Genomic DNA, 19,121 nt, shown 5'->3' with positions numbered 1-19,121 from the left:
GGATTCCACTGTGCTAGGTGCTGTACAGGTACAGAGTAAAAAAATGTTCCCTGCCCTAGAGTTCACAATCTAAATCTAAATACAAGACAAAAGACAACATGTGACTACAACAGGCAGATGGAGGAGCACAAGGAAACAATGAGACAACATTCATTACCAGGATAGGCAGTGATCTGAGTAATATCTATATTATTGATAATGTGAACCTCAAAATATTTGAAGGTGCAGGATACCATCTGACCTACCTTCCTCTCCTCCTCCAGACATTTCATCCACTACCACCACCAATCCTATTTATTACCCTCTCTTTGGTTGTTCCCCTTTTGTCAGTAGCAGTCTTTAGAGACGTGAGAGATCCCAATGGTTCTTCCTTGGCTGTCCCCTAGCATGAGTGTACACATCTGAATATTAGATCTATTACTAGAACATTATTACAAAGTTCATTTAAACTGGATTTTTAACTACCCAACAAGAAAGAATGCCAACTGTGCTTTCTTGTGATGTATGCATGTTCATGTTACAAGTTTCACATGGTCTTATGTTCTGGAATCTTAGGGCTAGTCTACACGATGCAGCAAATCACTCTAGAGGGGTGTGGATTGTAAAGCAATCTAAGGTGTTGCGCTCTAACTGCCCCATGTGGATCCTGCTGGCAGGCTCTTAACAGGGCTACGTTAATGAAAACTGGATACCTTTCAGAGCACACCATCATGGCTTGCATAGGGTAGCTAGAACTCATCACATTAGAGTGCTCTACAAATCACAGCCCTCTAAAGTGCTTTGCTATGTAGACAAGCCCTAAGTCCTAAACACCACAGGATATATTCTGCCTTTGAACATGCATAATTCTGATAAAATGTTAATGGGAGTTCCATCTACATACAGAACTCACAAAATACTTTCCCAATTAGTGTCACGTGACTGGTCAATTTTTTTGCATTATGGTATCTGTCTTCAGTGAGTAACAGCATGATAGATAGTATGTGATCAGAACTTTGGGTTTTGAGCTACGTTTTCAAGTGTGTAGCTGATGTGACTGAGCAATTCACGGGAGATAAGTGAGACAGAATTTTATTGTTTTCAGTTGAAGATTGCTTTAAGGGTTTTCAGGTTATGAAAAACATATTGAAATATATGTATTCCTTAAGTATATTTAGCTGTCAGTATTTCCAGTGTCTCTACACTACATGCTAAAATTTCTATTTTCTTCTTTTTTCAAAGGCAGGTCAAACAAACCCAACGATAAAGCTGTTTGTAGTCAATCTATATGGACCAACACATACACTGGAACTCATGCCACCTGACAGCTTTAAATCAAGGTATGTAATTTAATTGTTTTATGAAACTCATGACTACCTCTGAGACCATCTCTTCCTTTATACACCAACACAAAAGCTCAATTTAACTGGAAAACTCTTGACCTTCGTCCCCAGGGCTGATCATGGTGATGGGCACAGTATAAAAACCTGAATAGAATTGAACTCCAGGGACGGGCATCCTTAGTGGAAGTCCCAAGGATCTAGAATGTTCACCTTTCTGAGATCCTTCAGAGCCTAATTTCATTTTTGATTTAGTTATTGCACTAGGTATTTATCATCAGGAAGCTAAGATTCTAGACAAACGGTAGAGGGCAGAGGGTTGTGAACAGAGATTTTGCTTGAGGTCAGTGTAGAACTGAATTATGCCATTTGTTTGCCCTGTTCCCACTTGCTGGCAAAGTTGGTTTCAGTTTCTGTGATGCGCCCGGAAAATACAACAATGGGTGCATTACCAATAAATAAATAAATACATTTCAATACACTTTTTAAAATGTAAAATGATATATTAGGAACTCTTCAAATCATGAGACATTAGTTTATTCTTGCAGCCTGTCAGATCCAAGCAGATCACATAAACTAAGCTGTGATCCTGTCAGATCACACAGGCGAGGCTGTGTTGGATTTTGTCAATGCTTGGGAGAGAGATCTCTGGGCATAAGTAAGTGCTTCAGGAATAGTGAGATGATTTACCAGGTGTGACTCCTCTTCCTTTTGAGTCAGTACGAAGTAGTGACAGCATGGTGCTGCCAGGAATTGTCCTGCTGAAGTTACTGTCTTTTGCATGAGGCATAAAGCTGAGCTCCTGAACCCCCATGCTTATTAAAGATCTTTTGGAACTTTCTTTAAGGATAGGAGAGTTTTAATTAAAGTCTTCTAGCCAAATTCCAATTTATGTCATTATATTCTGTTAGTCTAAATTCCCATTGCAGCTTCATTGGCTATGATTTTCCACTTCACTTCCTGCCCTAAATTGTTAGTCAATGTTATTTAGTGCTATTGGACAGAGTTGACTGCATTCTAGAGGTAAGGGAGGCACTCACTGTGTAATATCACCTTGCTCTTCATCACAGAACAGTCTGAGGCTTATTTAAATATTATTAAAATAGTTTGAGATCTCCAGCTGAAAGGTGGTAAATGAGATAAAGAATTATGTTATCACTAGTCCAAAAAACCAGGGAATTCACTTTGTTGTTTGTGCAGTTCCTGAAAAGCCTTAACAGTTTTACAGTTTTTAACGGTTCTTCAAAATGGCCATGACATTAACACTATGGGACTGAATTATCACAGTTTCATACTGGTATAACTTCATTGACATCAATAGAGCTACACCAGAGTCCTATGGTAATAATTCAGTGGTGAATCAGGTCCTGTCAGTTGTGCATGCTGTCATGAATACTTACTGTTTTGATAAAAGGAATGATTTTGAATGGACTGTGCTTGCTGAAAATAGATTCTCTCTCTGAAAATGGAGCCTTTTATGAAAGACATGAACACATCCCGAATGTTTGCTAACTGTTCACTGGTGAAAGCAATAGCATACGCCCTTCTAAAAGAGCTAAAAAAAACCCAATAAACAAAAAACTGGAGAACAAACTCTTAAATGAAATGGATGAAAATAGTTCTTTAAATCTTATAAAGCCAGTGAAAGTATCAATTATATACAACAGAGAAATCTTCAAGAAAAGAAAAGAGAAGCACATAAATTTACTGGTTTTGCTCTAGGTTTTGCAAATTCATTCTTGCTCCTTAAGTGATCTGTTTCTCTCAGAGTAAAACAAAATTGAATTAATTGCATGGATATTGACATTGTTCAGTCTTTCTTTCCATCCTGAGCTGTAAGGCTAGCAACAACTGAATTCACAGACTGTCCTGTGTGGTCCTACAGGGACTCACTTCCCAGAGCTTGAGTCTTTGGTGTGAAGCTCACTGTAGCTTTACTAAGACTAATGTTAACATTCTCTGTTTTCTTTGGGATACATTCAGTTAAAAAAAAATCCATTCTGCTGTTGCATCATGGAAACCAGAGCAAGGCTGTGAAAGCCTGGAAAAATCAATTTTAATTTTACCTATTCAAGCATAATGCCCTAGTTATCGAAAATAGAAAGTTTACATAGGCATGAGTCAAGCATCATTTGAAAGTTGTGATCTGTAACTGCATTCAAGTAATCTGTATGTTTGTCAATCTGAGTCATACGTGCACATAAAACATGTACAAACATGAGAGAAGCCAAGAGTTGGGCAGGCCTTTTCTAAAGTAGAAGGGTTGTTTAATGATTCTGACGCTTTAGTACAGGGGTAGGCAACCTATGGCATGCGAGCTGATTTTCAGTGGCACTCACACTGCCCCTGGTCCTGGGCACCAGTCCAAGTGGCTCTGCATTTTAATTTAATTTTAAATTATGTTTCTTAAACATTTTAAAAACCTTATTTACTTTACATACAACAATAGTTTAGTTATTTATGATAGACTTATAGAAAGAGACCTTCTAAAAACATTACAATGTGTTACTGGCACGCGAAACCTTAAATCAGAGTGACTAAATGAAGACTCGGCACACCACTTCTGAAAGGTTGCCCACCCCTGCTACTACTAGCTTGTTTCAGCAATCAGTGATTTGCAGTCCCATTTGTAATAAGATCAGTAAGGTGTTTCTCAAAAAAAAGGGTCATGGGAGCCTTTAAAAATTCTCTAGAGTTTGGTTCACCTTTAGGGATTTCCTCTTGCTTCTAATGTATTTGTAGAATTTTTTTCTTGTTACCCTTTATGTACCCATCTAGTTTGATCTAATTTTGTGTCTTGGCCTTTCTAATTTTGTCCCTACATACTTGTGTTGTTTGTTTCTATTCATCCTTTGTAATTTGACTTAGCTTGACTTGTCCAAAGTCACTCAGGACGTCTGTGGGAGATCCATCAATCTGTATCTCCTGAGTCCCCGTCTTTTTTCCTTAAACAAAAGGCCAGCCTCCTTTCAATATAGCATACAGCAGTACCCAATTGTAATGAGTTTGGTTACCTTGCAGAATTCATTTATAGTTGCACAGTATTAACTTTTGCACCAGGGTCCATAAGTGCAAAAATTTCCCATTAATACTCATAAATGCATATAGTACCTCTTTCTGATACACAGCAGTATAAATAATTTTAAAAACACAATAAATATTTTAGGAAGTCATTCATAGGGCAAGAATCTAGTGTTTACCTTTCTTAGCAGACAATCTGCCAGCAAACTAAAAGAGCAACATGGCATAGCTTGTTCATGCTAGCACATGCTGTACTTATTCAACCAAATCCACAAGTATTTATACAGTCACCATAAGTAGGGTACACCATCGTTCCATTGCCACAAGTGTTAAATAACAGAAACTTCCTGCTGCTCTAATTGGTAGATATGTTTCACAACCTATCCATTGACTCTAAATTAGACTACAATGACTTCATTAAAGCAAGTTGTCTGAATTTGCAAATTTGGATTTTTTCTTGGATGGTTTCCTATTTTAAAGCTCAAAATATTTTTTTCAAACTATTCTAATTCAAATCTAAGTATCCACTCTTCAAGCGAATTTAGATTGTGAATGTAACTATGCTTTCAGTGTAATTCAATGCAAATCCCTTTTCTTTGTTCAGATTACTGTCTCTGTTGACTTTGCTAAGCACTTAGCATGGCAGGCAATAAGAAAATGCACATATCGTCTCATTCACTAAGTTCCCCAAACACACAAGTGAGATAGGAGGATCATACATTCTTAAATGATAATTAATGTGTTAGCAAATTATTATGCTATGAACATAACATAGTGTCTCAATTTAGACCACCAAATTAAAGGAAAAAATTGTAAGAAAATATTTTTGCTCTTTCAACTGAGTGTATCTCAAAGAAGGACGGGTTGTGTATGTGTGTGTGTGTAACATATATACATATATGCAAGTCCTGCCTATGTTGCCCAACACTACCAGTTATAGGACCCTGTTTTCAGCTGCTCATAACTTTGTCAAACTTTAACCATTCATTCTGCATGTTTACATGGCAGGTGTCTGCTCTAGGCTGATATATTAATTTTCAGCCAAAATGGCTGAGCCATTTCAGAGAACAAGGCTAGGGAAAATACATTATGTCCCCCATATTAAAAAAATCAGGTGAATTTTTCTTTCAACATCTCTTGTGCCCCCATGCTTTGGAGCAGGAACTTGACATGTGCTGGGAGGGGGGTGGCCTTTGTGTCAGAAATGTGCCTTGCAGTGTCCCCATGAAATCTGAGCAAATTTAGCCAGTTTATAAACCTCTAAAAATTACAGTTTGCACATGCTCTGTGGAGTCTTTTTCAATTTTAGCAGCTAAAGACTGTGAAGATTCCATACTTACCAAGCATTCTCAAGCCTCTCTCTCCGCTCCTAATGTCAACCAGACTGTGTATGCACCATTCCCACAGAGAGACTTAGTATGCCCATTCCCCCACAGCTCCTACATGTGTAATTAATCGTAGGTTCACATGATATTTGTTGGAAGGTTACCTTATGGTTTGGTTTAAACTACTGGTTTGATGTGGTTTAATATTAAATATTCAAAATACAAATACTAACCCCCTAGTCACTAGTTCCAGTCAGCATATCAGATTACACTCTGGAAGAATATCCATATCACCTGGAGTCAAGTGGAAAAACAGGGAAGGATAGTCCTAGGCAATGTGTGCCGATTTTGTTATTCTACCACATGCCATAAACATGGGGTCAAATTGAGACCTGGGGCATCTGCATTGCTTTCCTGGGCCCATTATCTTTTGTGTGCAGCATCAAAACTTTCCTACACGCCACCAGTTGGCCATCCGTGATGTAGTGAGATGTTTTTTGACTCTATAATAAATATCTGCTGTTAACAAGTAATGAAGCTTCCATCAAAACTACATTAAAATGAATTAAGTGCAAGCTAACACCCTCAGTTTAAAGTGGGACTGAATTTCTAGACATATTGTTTAAGTCCAATGTTGAGCATTTCTCAGCTGGACTGTAGAAGCTGCTAGCTGTCATAAGCAGTGAATTGAAGCAAGCGTACCAAGTTTCTTTATGATGACAAGCTGCAACAGGCCTTCTTAGTAACATCTTTAGTTTGACAGCATAACAGGGTTTCAGTAGGAGGTAGGTAGATATTCTGTGCCATTAAAATCTGTGTGTTGGACTCCTTTGCTGAGCCTAACATGTCTGGGGATGGACAGTTTGTCTGGTATTACAAGTTATTTGCTACAGTGAAAGTCGACTAACAGTGATACAGCGTCTGATTTCTCTTCATTCAGTCCCTGCATATAATACTTACAGTGTATCACTGGCATTTTAAAATGATCCCACAAACCTTGCAAAGCAATGGTGGGTGATTTTTGGTTTGTGAGGGAGGGATTGAGTGTTTGTGCAAAAGTTTGTTTCTCTTAGTTTGATGTCTGCTATATGTCCAGGAGAGAGAAGCATCTGGCATAGCAAAGAAATACTGCAGACTATAGACTATTTTTAAAAACAAGTGCATTCATTAACACCTGGTTAGTCTAGGAAAGTTCAGGTGCAACATCCATTTTCTGAGTACATTCTCCTTTTACTTATTTGCTTCTAACACTAAACAGACAAACGAGAATGCAGGTAAATTTATTCTCCTTTTAGTCTGACCATGACTCAATGGCACAGTCCTGATTAGTTTCCAATACCTAACTTTCAGTGCTTTGCTCTAAGCACAAGTCTCTTCTCTTTCATAAAAGACCTTACTCACTTGCACAAAGTTCAGCACGTGTTTTTGTGGTTTGCTGGATCAGCATCAAAATGGACAGTATATATTTTTGGAAAACTTAAATATGGCAGTCATCTGACACATTTACAATCTGTATTTTATACACTTTAAATCTTCATTGAATAATTTATTGCATATAGTCATGTGGGACAAAGGCTGTTGAAGATGCATATGGCTCACAGCTACTTAAAAGATTGCAAAATAACTGCTAAAGGAGCAGAAACTTCCCAGACAAGCAGCATGCCATAACCACTATTCCTAGTGGAAGCATCCATGACCCAATATATTTGTCATTTTGGTATCCAGTACCATCCCTCAATACTGATATTTTCACAGGGAGCAACTCAATTCAGGCTTTGTTTTCCAGATTTGGTTTACTTACTATTATAATTTAAAACATTACACAACCTTATATGACCACTATACTTTAAAACTTATGTTTACCTCAGAGAATACTACATCACTATGGTAAAGTGGGTAAGCAATACCAAGACTGTGGTGAGATGGTTAAACAGACCACAGAACATTTCCATTCTTACGGTTTGTGAGACCACGACTGGGGCTTGTAGCAAGGTAAGTCAGATTTCCTTGTTTCTTTCTTTCACAGATTATATACCTGATATCTATCCTTATGACCAGAAAAAGGTGCTTGGAGTTTAGTCTTCAGAATGCCTTTTGATGCCATAGTTACTAACTAAATATAATCAGATAACATGGAGATAAATGAAATAATAGAATTCCAGATTTTACGATGAAATGATTTCATGCAATCAGTAAAATCGAGAGACCTAATTTTCAGAGTTCCTATGCTTTGTTCATTATTTAACTTCAGCTGATCGTCACCTCTGAAAATCAGGCATTTTACAGCTAGCTAATGCAGAGACAAGATGTATCCCTTCAGGTACTCTCAGCTGTCCAGTCACTGTTCTTTCTTCCAACATAGTTCCATTCCAGACCTTAGTATCTATAAAGGTTTGCATGGATTTAATGGAAAGATGCAGGATAGTCCCCGGAGGCTCATCGTACATAAACAATATATTTTATGGTTAAGATAATACTATGTTTTTTATTGAAATTGACATTTCTGGGAAGACCGAGGAGAATTCTTGGGCTTCAAAGGAAATCACATATGGTGACTGTCATGGAGTCATAAGGGTGTGTGAAGGGGAGCTTAAGTTCTGAACATTTAGTGGCGAAGAGAATATTTGTTTCCAAATTTCCTGCAGGTAGAAGAAGCCATTGCTAAGACGTGATGTTTCCACAGGAGCCCAATGTTGAAATAATATATCACTTTTTATCCTGTAATTTAGCCATAACACAGCTCTAAAAAGTGGCCAGTCTCATCAAAAGGAATGTTTATTTTAATGCTTTTGCTGCTGATTCTGACAGCAGCCTCTGTGTGGTGATAGAATGAGGCAGCATTTCAAAATAGAAGTTTTTTCACAAAGGTTCAGGACAACTCATGGTTCCTCATTTTCCTCTCACACAAACATATCTTCACACCTGGCGGGTCCTGCTTGAATTGAAGACCATGATAACAATCTCCTTGAGTTCTATTAAAACAGGACTGGAAACTGGGTGTTCATACCTTTCTATTTCCAAAGACACATGCACCCATAACCCATCCCTCTTTATACTTTTTTTATACGTCTGGGTGCCTTCAGAAATATTTGTGAATGTACAGCTTCATATGGACCACAAAAAGTGACAGGTAAAGGAGAGTGGAGGCTGTTGCTAGGGTGTGATTGGATTGTGTACAAGAAAAATAAAAGAACGTTGTATAACACCTTTACACTAACTGCTCTGGAGCACCTTTCAGATATATTTATTTCATTCATAGTGATTGTTGTCATAACTGGGAATCTCAAACATATAAACACTGCTATCATGGCCCTGGGTAGCTGTGTCCAGTCCCTCAAGTGCACCCCTTTCAATACCCACCTCTCCCCTTTTCCTGGAGTGAAACTCAACGATCCAACCACTCACTGAATGATTTCCAGCAGGGATCATGTGCATAGTAATAAAATGCGGTGACACAGAAGCAGCTTCTTCAAACGAAGTAGGATTTATTTGCCAAAAGGTTCACAGCATTGAGAGAAGTGGATTTAAAACAACAAAGAGACCCATACATATACTGTCTGTCTTACCCTTAGCATTCACCACAAGCCCCAAGTCTTATTCTTGGTGCCCCTTGTTCTCTTTGGGGAACAAGTTACAGCCTGCTTGCTGCAGACATTTACTCTCAGTCAATCTGTGTCAGCATGCAGAAGCTGACAACTTCCTCCCATCCCCTTCCTGTGGCCAGCATATTTAAGGTTTAGGATTCCCTTGTATGCTAGGCTTGGCCTTGGGAAGAGTAAAGCAGTCTAGCCTGGATAGGTGATAACACCTTATCTTTGCAATGGTTTTGTTTCCCGTTGGTTTCCTTCTTACAAACTCATTTTGATCTACCTCCATATCAAGTAACCCACATAGACAAACACAGAGGTATGCACAATATTCATAAAAAATAACACGGATATTTCCCACTTTGTCACAGCTCCCATTAGACTGAGGGAAAGTTTAGCCATTGACTTCAGTGACAGTGAGACAAGACTCGTGGCTTTCTAAGTGAACTGAAAAATCTTCAGTGCAAGAATGTTTTACAGCATATATTACCATGTCAGTGCTAATGCATATGCAACTTCTATAAATATCTCAAGAGCTTATCAGTATTCATTTGCAATTCCAGAAAGATTTATATCAAAAGAAATGATCAAATTATGATAGCCATTTGAATTTCAGTTGATTGGACCACTCTTCTAGAGGGTAGATCCTCAGCTGGTGTCAATTGTCATAACTTCAGTGCAGCTAAGACAATTCATAGCAGCTGCAAATCTGTCCCATATTATTTTACTGGTAGATATATGAGTACCTGGTTGTATGGTATGGTGCAAAGGCAATGGCCCTATATGAAGCATGATATTTTAGATACTAAGATTTTGATGTATTCATTAAACTATTACCCATGAAACTAAACTAAAGTAAACTGTGACCCATGAAAAGCATGTTCAGATGAAAACAAATGATAGAAATCTGGTGCTGGCTGTTTAGCCAATGTTGCTGAAGGTCCTACAAATTTCCAGTTGTCAGATGATGCCTAGAGTTAAAAACCAAATATTACTGTCTGTTCAAAGCTTTTTGATAGCTAATAAAAAAGGATTTTAAAAGATCTTATGTCCCTAGTTATCCTGGAAATTCAGAAAGACAGCTGAATTTATAATTAAATTATCATCTGTTATAACCTTTTAAGTATTTGTACATTTTTGGGATAATATCAATGGAAAGACTAGAACAGAGATTCTTAAACTGTGGGTTGGGACCCCAGTGTGGGTCATAATACCATTTTAATGGGGTCGCCAGGACTGGTGTTGGACTTGCAGGGCCCTGGAGCTGAAGCCAAAGCCCGAGGGCTTCATCCTGGGTGGTAGGCTCAGCTTCGGCTTCAGCCCTGGGCAGCGGGGCTCAGGTTGCAGGCCCCCCGCTCGGGACTGAAGCCCTTGGGTGTTGGCTTTGGCCCCTATGCCTGAGGCAGCTGGGCTCGGGTGGGCTCAGGCTTCAGTTCCCCCTCCTGGGGTCGTGTAGTAAATTTTGTTGTCAAAAGGGGGTCATGGTGTAATGAAGTTTGAGAACTGCTGGCTTAGAGCTCTGTAACACAGGACACAAACATTAAATATAAAGAGTCATTTTGATGAATGTAAGGCTTTTTTTGGTCTGTATCTATTTCATAAAGATAACTCTTCTCTTTTAGAAATATGAGATTACATCAGAAGTGTGGCTTTCTAAACAGGTATTGTATGAATGATGTCTGAAATGTGTAATGCATAGCTGCTTCTGTTGTTACTTTTATCTCATTATTTTATTTTCTTTAATGAAATGTAAAATGACATTTTTGTTAAAATTAAAATATTCACTTTTCAGGACCCCCACATTAATATAACATATGATCATCAGGAAAATTACTGTAAAAATTCAACGCAGCATATGTATTCTTGCACAACAGGTCTGACTTCTGTGTGCATTGATCTGCTGACTTTTCAGAGAAAAATATTTTTACTCCTTTTTTCCTCCTGTTCAAAACTGATGCAAAAGAGTAGAAGGAAAAGAGGTCGTATAGGGCTCCAGAGGAATGCTTGAAAATAATATAACAAAGTTCACGCACATGAATTGTTTGTAGAACCAAAATGTCAGCAAATGGTTCCACTTTCACAGATTCAAATAAAAAACCCAACAGATTGCAAAAATGGATGAAACATACTTATTTAAAACACCTTTCAGGTTCCATCTTGTAAGGTGTATGTAAGAAAAAATTATCAAAAATTATGATTTTATGGTAGGCGGTGTCCCTTTAACATTTCTATATGATGTTGGATTAGGAGATGCATAACAAGCAAAGTTACTTACACAGTTGAACAGTCAGTGATAGGGCACTAATTCATCAAAGCACTTACATGTGTGTATGTCCATCCAAATTCAGAAACAGTGGCTTAAGTCCTGTTAAAGCCAAGTTTGCTTTGCTAAATTGATGCAGTAGACAACATTTGTCACCATTTTCAATAAAACTTGTTTCTTTCATTTTACATACGCCCATAAAGAAAACTCCCTATTATTTCCAACACTAGCGAAAGAGGACCATACCAAAAATCACATGAGAGAGAGTCAGTTTTGTGAGATTTTCAGCCCAAATATTTGGGCAAAATTGTTTTGAAAAAGCATCTAAATTTATAGCTGCTGAATTGAACCATATCTCAGAACCCTTTGAGGTTTAGCCATTCTAGTTCCACTATTTTTACCACAGTATGTAGACATGATTATGCTGAAAGTCGAAGGACACCTCTTTAATCTTCGTGTAAGCAATGACAGTCCACAGATTTAGATATCCAAGCTGATTATTTGATGGAGAGTTTAATACACAGTTTGAGACAACTGAAACAATTTTATATTTATAGAATGAGGAGCCAGTTTTCTCCAAAGATGGAAGTAAGTTCTTTATGATAGTCCCAGTGAAGCAAGGTGGCCGGGGTGAATTCCACCACATAGCCATGCTTATTGTCCAGGTAAGTTTTTGCTTCAGTTCATATATCTTGGGAGTGGTTGTATAATCCCCCAGGCATATTGGTAAGGGGTGTCCCTGGTGATGTCTTACACTAACAAAAGACTGCCCTAAGTAAACACTTGAGAGCCTCCACATATGTGTAATGGGGATGGCCTTTTCTCTATCGTGACCACAGCTCTTCTGCAAGACACATTTGTAGCACCATGTAGTCAGGAAGGTGGATGAACACTCTCTCCATAGTAGGCTGGTGCAAAAGATGCTCAATAGATCTGTCAACAGCAGGCACTCACACAGCACCCGGTAGTCATTCTCTCTTCCTGTCTCCAGAACTAGTCAGAGACATTGTTTGCTTTCTAAATCCTCCATAGCAAGATAATGCTCTGTATTTATGCAAAAAGTTCCATATGAATATGGAAATCAAGGAAATCTTCAGAAATGCCAATTTTACTTTATATATATATATATATATATATTTTTTAAATGTCAGTCCAGAACTCTGGGTGCACACACAAAATTTAATTGATAAAACATACACGGGAACCAATGTCCAAATCTGAAACCCTCCAAAATTCAACCAAACTAGAATTCTGCCCCTTCCAAGTGCTACATTTTCCAATGACTTTGACTTCTTCGGGTTATCCTTCCTGCCAGGGAAGAGCCGGGACAAAGGATGAGCTTTGCAGTGTGACCAGAAGTTCCAGTGGATTTGGACTGTGGTGAACTAATATAGAAATTACGACCCAGATCCTCTAACGGATTTTGGCCCCTAATTTCAATTGAAATCAATAAGAGTGAGGCACCAAAAACTCTTGGAGAATCTGACCCGAAGTTCTAGAGCTGAGAATTCCTCCAGCTCTCACTTAAATCAGGGGGCTGTTAATTCAGGTAGCTCAGCTGATCTCAATAGGAGAGAGGTGCACATATCCCAGACAATTTATGCTGGGATTTTCAAAGGGGCCTTAGGGAATTAAAATAGCAGCCATTCCATGATACCAGTGCTCCTTGGCGTCACACCCTTATGATAATGTTCATGTTGATCTCAGTATAAATCATGTTGTTCACAATCCAGTGTGAAAAAAAGAAAGAGCAGTTACACCTTAATCTATCACTTGGGCTTGTCTATACTGGTACTTTACAGCGCTGCAACTTTCTGCTCAGGAGTGTGAAAAAACACCCCCTTGCGCGCTGCAAGTTTCAGTGCTGTAAAGTGCCCGTGTAGACAGTGCACCAGCACAGGGAAGTGCTGATAGCTATTCCCCTTGTGGAGGTGGTTTATTTTCCCTGGTGGAGGTGGCTGTGCCGTGACTACACAAGCCATGTGCGCTTTAACTTTGCCAGTGAAGACGTGCCCTAAGATTTTAGAATGGGAAACATAAGTGTATGTGTCAAACTTCCATCTTTCAATAAATCAGTGATGTGCATGAAAATCAGAGAATATTAAACTAATATAACAAGCAAGGAAGTCCTATTTAGACATCTTTCCCATTATATGGTGCTGTGTAGCATTCACAAATATTTGAAATAATAACAAAATGGAGGGAAAATGTCTTGTGAAGTCATACTAAATGTTAGTGCCAATAAAAAGTTTGGAGTGAACTTGTAGGCTGTTTCATTAGACCTGACCAAAGTTTTGGGGAAAATTAGGCCCCAATTCATGTTTAAATCCATTCCTGTTCAGCAAAGAACTGAAGCACATGCTTAACTTTAAGGATTGACTTCAGTGAGAGTTACACATGTCCTTAAAGGTAAGCATGTGATTAAATGCTGCTTAGCAGTCCATCCCTATTCAGCAGAATAAGGAGATAGGGGAATATAGAACTGCAAAGTGACAAAGACCTTTGACTGTTTGGGCCAAATTCACCATGAGTATGAATAGGTATAACTCTGACTTCAGTGGAATTGTACTACCTTACACTAGTGATGAATTTGTTTTTTTAGTGTATAGCTGCTCCCTGGAGTTAGTTTTTATCTACATATATATTGACATGTATACGAGGAAACCAGACATTCCATCTACTGACCATTATTCATCAGTAAGCAACACTCTGTATGGTAATGGGGCTGATATGGGGCAATAAAGGATAGGAAATGTGTTTATATGCTGTGCTTTGCACACTGTATTAATCTGATTGTCCATTTCTAAAGCAAACATGGAGACATAAAAATTATATTAACCATTTCACATAAAGGCTTTTGTCATATCAAATATTTGTCACACTTTGCGAGAGTCACAGAAGCATAACAGTTGCCTCAGCAGAATTTTAAATAGGTGGTTGGTACTCAGCATCCTGAAAACCAAAATCCACCGTGAACACTTGCAGTAAACAATGGACTCTTATGTGTAATTGCCCACTGAAGATCTTTCATTGGTAATGTTAAGCAGAAGTAAGCATTGTAGACACAGGAGAAGTTAAGCAGTTTTATTGCCCCCAGCATAAAAGTCTAATAACACAGAATTAAACTTTAATGATCAATGCACTTCTGTTTCAATTAATCATTGGGGTTTGATTATCCAAATGAAGCACAGTTAGTGAAGTGTGATGGTTTTGCTTAGAACATCTTAAATCAACCTTATTAATGCTAAGTTTTAGAAAAGATGTTACACAAAATGTCAATTACATAACCAAATCAGGTTATCAAAAGCATCCAGTTTAATCTCTCTGGGGCACTGTTTTAAAAAGCGTTAAAGCCTGTCAATTTATTTACTTGTTGAACGTAAAGTGCTCAATCTATGTTATGTTCCCAAATACCTTTAGTAATTTATATCATATTGAAAATAAATTAATTCAAAAATTGGACTGAACCAGGAGTGATATGTCTATTGGAAATTCTTACTAAGGGCAGGTCTACACTAAGGGCGGGGGTCGAACTAGGGTACGCAAGTTCAGCTACGTGAATAGCGTAGCTGAATTCGAAGTACCCTAGTTCGAACTACTCACCCGTCCAGACGCCGCGGAATCGAAGTCCGCGGCTCCAAGGTCGACTCCGCCACCGCCTTTTGCAGTGGTGGAGTACCGGAGTCGACCGCGGCGCTTCCGGAGTTCGAACTATCGCGTCCAGATTAGACGCGATAGTTCGAACTCCGAGAAGTCGAACTCACCGTGTCGACCCGGCTGGTAAGTGTAGACTAGCCCTTAGTTTTTTTCCCCAAAAAATATACAAATATACAGTGGTTCATATTTTCTACCATAGTATGAGAATTTAAAATAATTTAAATGGTTTGGGACAAAAATTGCCAGCAAGCATAATAAATTATGTATTACAGCTGTAATCTTGAAAAGTAGCCACATTGTTTAATACTTCTCAGCAATATAAACCACAGCTTATTTTGCAATCTGTGATTTCAGAACTTAAAAATTCCCTTCAGTGCTGCCACGGATGGAACTTTGTTGTGAAAAGTCCTCTAACCTCTACAATCTAAGCAGACAGGAAACACTCACTTACTCATTTCAATAGTTCTAGATGCCGCAACTAATATCAGTACCCCATTTTAATGAAATATTTCTTAATATAGATACGTACAGCACCTAGCACTGTGTGGTCCTGACCTCAGATGAGTCATCTTGGAATTACTGTAATACTTTACACTCTCCGTACAATTCTTTCCCAAGCAGTCTTTTTTTATTTTCTCAATGGTCAAGACACTGTAATTCTAATGGCTGGAAGTTTAGGGTCTGATAGTTTAAATGGCAAGTAACAAAGGTGGACTAGGGACCACGTTCTACTCTGCCTTCACTCCTACCAGGCTAGCAACAAAGGGGATTAAAACACGTATCTGCCTACCTCACCAGATGGTTTGTACAGCACTTTGAATACATAGGGTCAGGCTAAGCCTCTTTGTGCCACTCCAGCAAGTAAAGGACAAGCAAATCTTCAAGAAACACAGGTGATATTTATTTATGTTTAGTTCCTTGCAGCTTTGGGGTCAAATCCTCAGCTGCTGTGAATTGCTGCACTAAGGATATGGCTTTAACCTTTTGCACCTGTATTCTCGTTTCTGGAAGAAAAACACTTATTTGTTAGTTTAAAGGTTTTTTTTTTTTAATATAATGAAAATTTCAGCATGTATTGTGATAGCCTCTAGCTGAAATCAAACATGCGCCAAAATTAAAGATATGCCAACCTAGATAAAATATAGAACCTCTATTATCGATATTGTGTATGAGTAATTGAAAAAGTATTGCAATGAAAACTGACATGATATTACTACCTTTGGAGAAGTTAATATATTGAGGGAGGAAGGAACTTTACTGTCAATGCCTTTCAGTGCATGTGGGTTTTGTGATTTAAGTGAGTTATGTTGTACATTAAAAGATTAAAAAGCTGTAAATCAGTAATGATGTGTGCAGACAATCATGTTAAGTAAAGAAAAACATAAGTAGTAAGATGAAAGTCAGTACTTACCATTTCTCTGCAGGCTAAAACTGAACAAATCAGTGTGAGACACCTGACATCAGGAAACTGGGAAGTTATCAAAATCCTGGCGTATGATGAAAATACTCAAAAGATGTGAGTATTAGTGTTCTTTGTCTGCAAAGGCAAAATAATAAATTATAATCAGAGTACAAAGAGCAGTTTCATACATTTGATCTGCCAAGGTAATGCAAGTATCTTTTTTGAATAACTAATGGAGATATGCTATGCCATCTACTGACTCATTCTGTTGATTAAATAAAAGGAATTAAACTACAGCATGGAGATAATAGCCTTTCCAACCCTCCCGCCCTGCCCTCCAGAATCCAAGGGAAAAAAGCCTGGCAATATTATTAGACTTGATAAAACTCAGAGGTTTGAGTTCACAGGGGTTTTATACCTTTTCTTTGGTTTCAATGTGTGGGCATTCCAACCTTCCAAGCTTCACTTTGGTGTTCTTTATTCAAACAGATACAAAAACTGAAATCAGAAAATAGAGGGGAACTCAGCCAAATTCATTGAGTTTCAACCAATTTATTAATAAAACCTAGTCAAAACAAAACCAGGGACTATATTAAGGTTCCTAAATAAGGAAGGACGTGCACTGAATAAATGGCAGTGCCTGGAGACAGAATGGGCCTGATACAAAACACATTGAAGTCAATGGAATGAGTCTAGTTGACTACTATGGGCTTTGGAACAGGCCTTATATATAAATCTGTATAAAGCAGAAATAAATAGAATGTGCTTGATTCTGATCTCCACTGAAGTCAAAAGAGTTTCAGCAGCAATGGTGGAGCCTGTGTGAGATTAGAATCAGTACCCTTGCCTACAAGGTTACTGGGGAATGCAGTTACGGACAGATCCAGCTATGGCTTTTGAAAAGAAAAGCTCTCTTTAGATGCCACACAGAGGCAGCCATAATGCGCCCCCAAGAGTTCAGTATTGTTTTGATATGAAAACATTTACCAGCCCAGGTATGTAAAGCTGTCTGCACATTTGTAATTTGAGCTGCGTGAATAATGGATGTTTTGGGAATTTAGAAAACCAAAAAATACTTTGGTTCAAACTGAAAACATTTTTTGAAATGTTCAGTGATGCGAAAAGATCAGGGGGAAACATTTTGTTTCATCTGAATTGAAATGCGTCGTTTTGATTTCCAGCATTTTTTGAACCTTTTAAATTATTTTTTCAAATAATATTAAAGGAAAATTTGAAACAAAAAGTCATTTTGAACTGAAAAATTGAAATTTTTGATGTTTTCAGAATTTTTTTTTAACTGAAACAATTCAGCGGAACCAACATGAGTTTGTGAAACATTTCACACAGAAAAGTGCAAAAAATTTCTCCCAGCTCTGTTGCATAATGAGCTTTGCATGGGTTTGGGTTTCATGCTGAAAGTTCTTCCTAACAGTACCTGGATCAGAGAGTTTTCAGAAGTGAGTTAAATTTTATTTGTCTTTCTTGGGCAGTTACTTTTTAAGCACTGAAGATTCCCCAAGAGGAAGACAGCTACATAGGTAAGTAAGGGAAATTTACAATAGCCCTCACACAAGTACTATAAACTAGAAAGAGATTCTGTGTGTCTGAGCAAAATGAGTTCAATGTAGGTGTAAAATGCTGTTAAGCAAACTTAAATTTTTGTTAATATTTTTCCTGTATATTTATATTTCAAATTTCACAAAAAAATTGTATTTTGAAAAAAATCTAACAATATTTTAAAACATTTAACCTTTATTTTCAAAGTAACCAGAGAGCTGGTTGAAATGTTTGCCATTTGAAAAATGCAATGAAATGTCAAGATTTCAGGTTTTGAGGAAAAACCGAGAAGGATGGGATTAAAAAAAAAAATTCAAGAGTATTTCCCTTTCTTTTTGATGATCTTTACTACCAAATCTGAGTAATAAGGTTTCACACTCACTTTGGCACAGAGATAAATGACTGCAGAAAGCGCACGGAGTGCGGAATCAGCCTGCTCATTATTAAAGAGAATTTACTTTATGCTCAAAAATTGCCAATCATATTTATGTGAATATAATATAAAATTAAAAATTAGATGAACTCTAAATGCAATGGTGTAATACACATGTATTCTTCAGACTGGTATACTGTATAGAAAGCTTTCTCAATGTGCCTAAAATTATATTTACAAAGCCTCCAATCCTTCAGTCTAAAATTTGTGGGCAGACGCCCTCGCCCATGCAGAAACCACATTTCTAAAAGCTACAGTTCCCTAATTCTCATTATTATTTTTTTACTTTTATTCTCACTCAAGGGCACCTTTAATAATTAAGGTCTCAGACCTATAAGCTGTTTCATGGAGGTTTAGAAAACCTCCCTCACAGAACAGCTTGCAGGGTTGTAGCTTAATGGAGCAACCAACAGCATGTCTTATTGGGTACAAAACAAGCAAAAAAAAATTAGCAAGAGAAGAGTGGAGATCAGAATAAAAACTATTGTCTGTTGGGCCTTTGGCATCACTTAATGAGTTTGTTATACTATCAAATAAAACTTTACTGATGTTTATAA

General features: G+C 37.8%; 1 protein-coding gene across 3 annotated transcripts in view; it reads left to right on the top strand.

Moving 5' to 3' along the window:
- DPP10 (dipeptidyl peptidase like 10) overlaps positions 1–19,121 on the top strand; it is a 416,863-nt gene that overhangs the window by 359,026 nt on the left and 38,716 nt on the right. For all 3 annotated transcript variants that reach the window (XM_045032139.1, XM_045032140.1, XM_045032141.1), the window contains 6 exons: positions 1,222–1,319; positions 7,534–7,657; positions 10,875–10,913; positions 12,073–12,180; positions 16,597–16,688; positions 18,065–18,112. In XM_045032139.1, the coding sequence (XP_044888074.1) occupies positions 1,222–1,319; positions 7,534–7,657; positions 10,875–10,913; positions 12,073–12,180; positions 16,597–16,688; positions 18,065–18,112 (509 nt within the window). The remainder of the gene's footprint in view (positions 1–1,221; positions 1,320–7,533; positions 7,658–10,874; positions 10,914–12,072; positions 12,181–16,596; positions 16,689–18,064; positions 18,113–19,121) is intronic.

This window comes from Mauremys mutica, chromosome 10 (assembly GCF_020497125.1).
Source record: "Mauremys mutica isolate MM-2020 ecotype Southern chromosome 10, ASM2049712v1, whole genome shotgun sequence".
Lineage (NCBI taxonomy): Eukaryota > Metazoa > Chordata > Testudines > Geoemydidae > Mauremys > Mauremys mutica.
The sequence above is the reverse complement of the archived record's forward strand: the minus strand, read 5'-3'. Positions and strand labels throughout refer to the sequence as shown.